Source organism: Microtus ochrogaster, chromosome 18, assembly GCF_000317375.1.
Source record: "Microtus ochrogaster isolate Prairie Vole_2 chromosome 18, MicOch1.0, whole genome shotgun sequence".
Lineage (NCBI taxonomy): Eukaryota > Metazoa > Chordata > Mammalia > Rodentia > Cricetidae > Microtus > Microtus ochrogaster.
The window spans coordinates 23071839-23073261 of record NC_022020.1 but is presented as its reverse complement, the minus strand read 5'-3'; the positions used below and the strand labels follow the sequence as shown (position 1 = coordinate 23073261).

The following is a 1423-nucleotide window of genomic DNA, read 5'->3' as shown; positions in this document are numbered from 1 at the left end:
GAAGTGTGGAAGAATGAGGATGCTGTCTCTAAGCACTGGGGTGAACCTAGGACTTTATAACAGGCCGATCTTGGCCAGTGAGCTGCTGAGTGCGCAGCCCTTTTATTTTTAAGATTTATTTCATTTTTGTTTATGTCTGTGAGTATACGCCACATGTGTGCAGATGCCCTTAGAGGCCAGAAGAAGACATTGGATCCCCTAGAGTTAGAGTTACACTCAGCTGAGAACCCCCTTATGTGGGCTCTGAGGTAGGAATTTGGGAGTCTCTGGAAGAAAACTTGGCCTTAACCATTGAGCCATTCCTTCAGTCCCCTGTTTATTTTGAGACAGGCCTCTGTGTCTCAGGCTGGCCTTGAACTCCTGATCTTCCTGCTTCCACTTAGTGAGTTCTGGGATTCCAGGCATCTACTGCAACCTGCAACCAGTCCTTTGTTTTTTAAGACAGATCTCACTAAACTGTCCACAGGTAAGCCTTGCTTTGGTCCATCTGTGCAGCCTCCCGGGCAGCCACAGGGGGCGGGGGGCGAGCGTTGATTTGGTTTTGCTTTAGTTCTTTTGTGTTTGGTAGTTTTTGTTATTTTGTTGTTTTTTATTTAAATTATATTTATTTCTCTGTGTGATCACAAGTTCAGCAAGCACCGTGTGTAAATAACACCTCAGTAAAGAGTCAGAGTGTGGTGTCTTGCACTTGGTATTCTTGGAGTCAGGAGCCTGAGCAGGAAGATCACCGTAGGTTTGATGCCAGCCGAGGCTGCCCAGTGAGTCCCAGGCCAGCCTGGGCTCTGGTGAGACTCTGTCAGAAAGTCCGTACTGGTAACAATTACAACACTTGAAGAAACAAAAATCAAATTTAAAACTCACAGTGGGGCTAGAGAGATGGCTCAGAGGTTAAGAGCACTAATTGACCTGAGTTCAATTCTCAGCAACCATATGGTGGCTCACAACCATCTGTAATGAGATCTGGTGCCCTCTTCTGGATGCAAGTATACACACAGTCCGAACACTATATACATAATAAATAAATCTTTAAAAAAAGCTCACAGTGATACGAATGTCTCGCAACAGTTCAGAACTCTTGAAGGCGTCCTTTTTAATAGTTATATAGTGTGTACTCGTTTACATTTGCTTTTTAGTGAGAATTTATTTGTATTTGCAGTGATTATTGAACCCATTCCAATTGGACAAGCTGCTAAGGACTATTTAAATTTGTATGTGACTCCAACCCTGCTTCAAGGCCTCACGGAACTCTGTAAGCAGAAGCCAGAAGATCCTTATGTAAGATCCCTTTTTATTCACACTAGAGAATAGTGTGTATCGTTTTCATATTTAAAACTATATTTGTTTGCTTTTGAGCCAGGGTCTCACTGTGTAGTCCTGGCTATCCTAACCCAGGCTGGCCTCAAATTCACAAAGATCTACTTGC

The 1423-nt window shown here is 43.4% G+C and overlaps 1 protein-coding gene across 4 annotated transcripts in view; it reads left to right on the top strand.

Moving 5' to 3' along the window:
• Nucleotides 1–1423, top strand: part of Nme5 (NME/NM23 family member 5) — a 12369-nt gene that overhangs the window by 6989 nt on the left and 3957 nt on the right. For all 4 annotated transcript variants that reach the window (XM_026783311.1, XM_026783309.1, XM_026783310.1 and 1 more), the window contains exon 4: nt 1157–1275. In XM_026783311.1, the coding sequence (XP_026639112.1) occupies nt 1157–1275 (119 nt within the window). The remainder of the gene's footprint in view (nt 1–1156; nt 1276–1423) is intronic.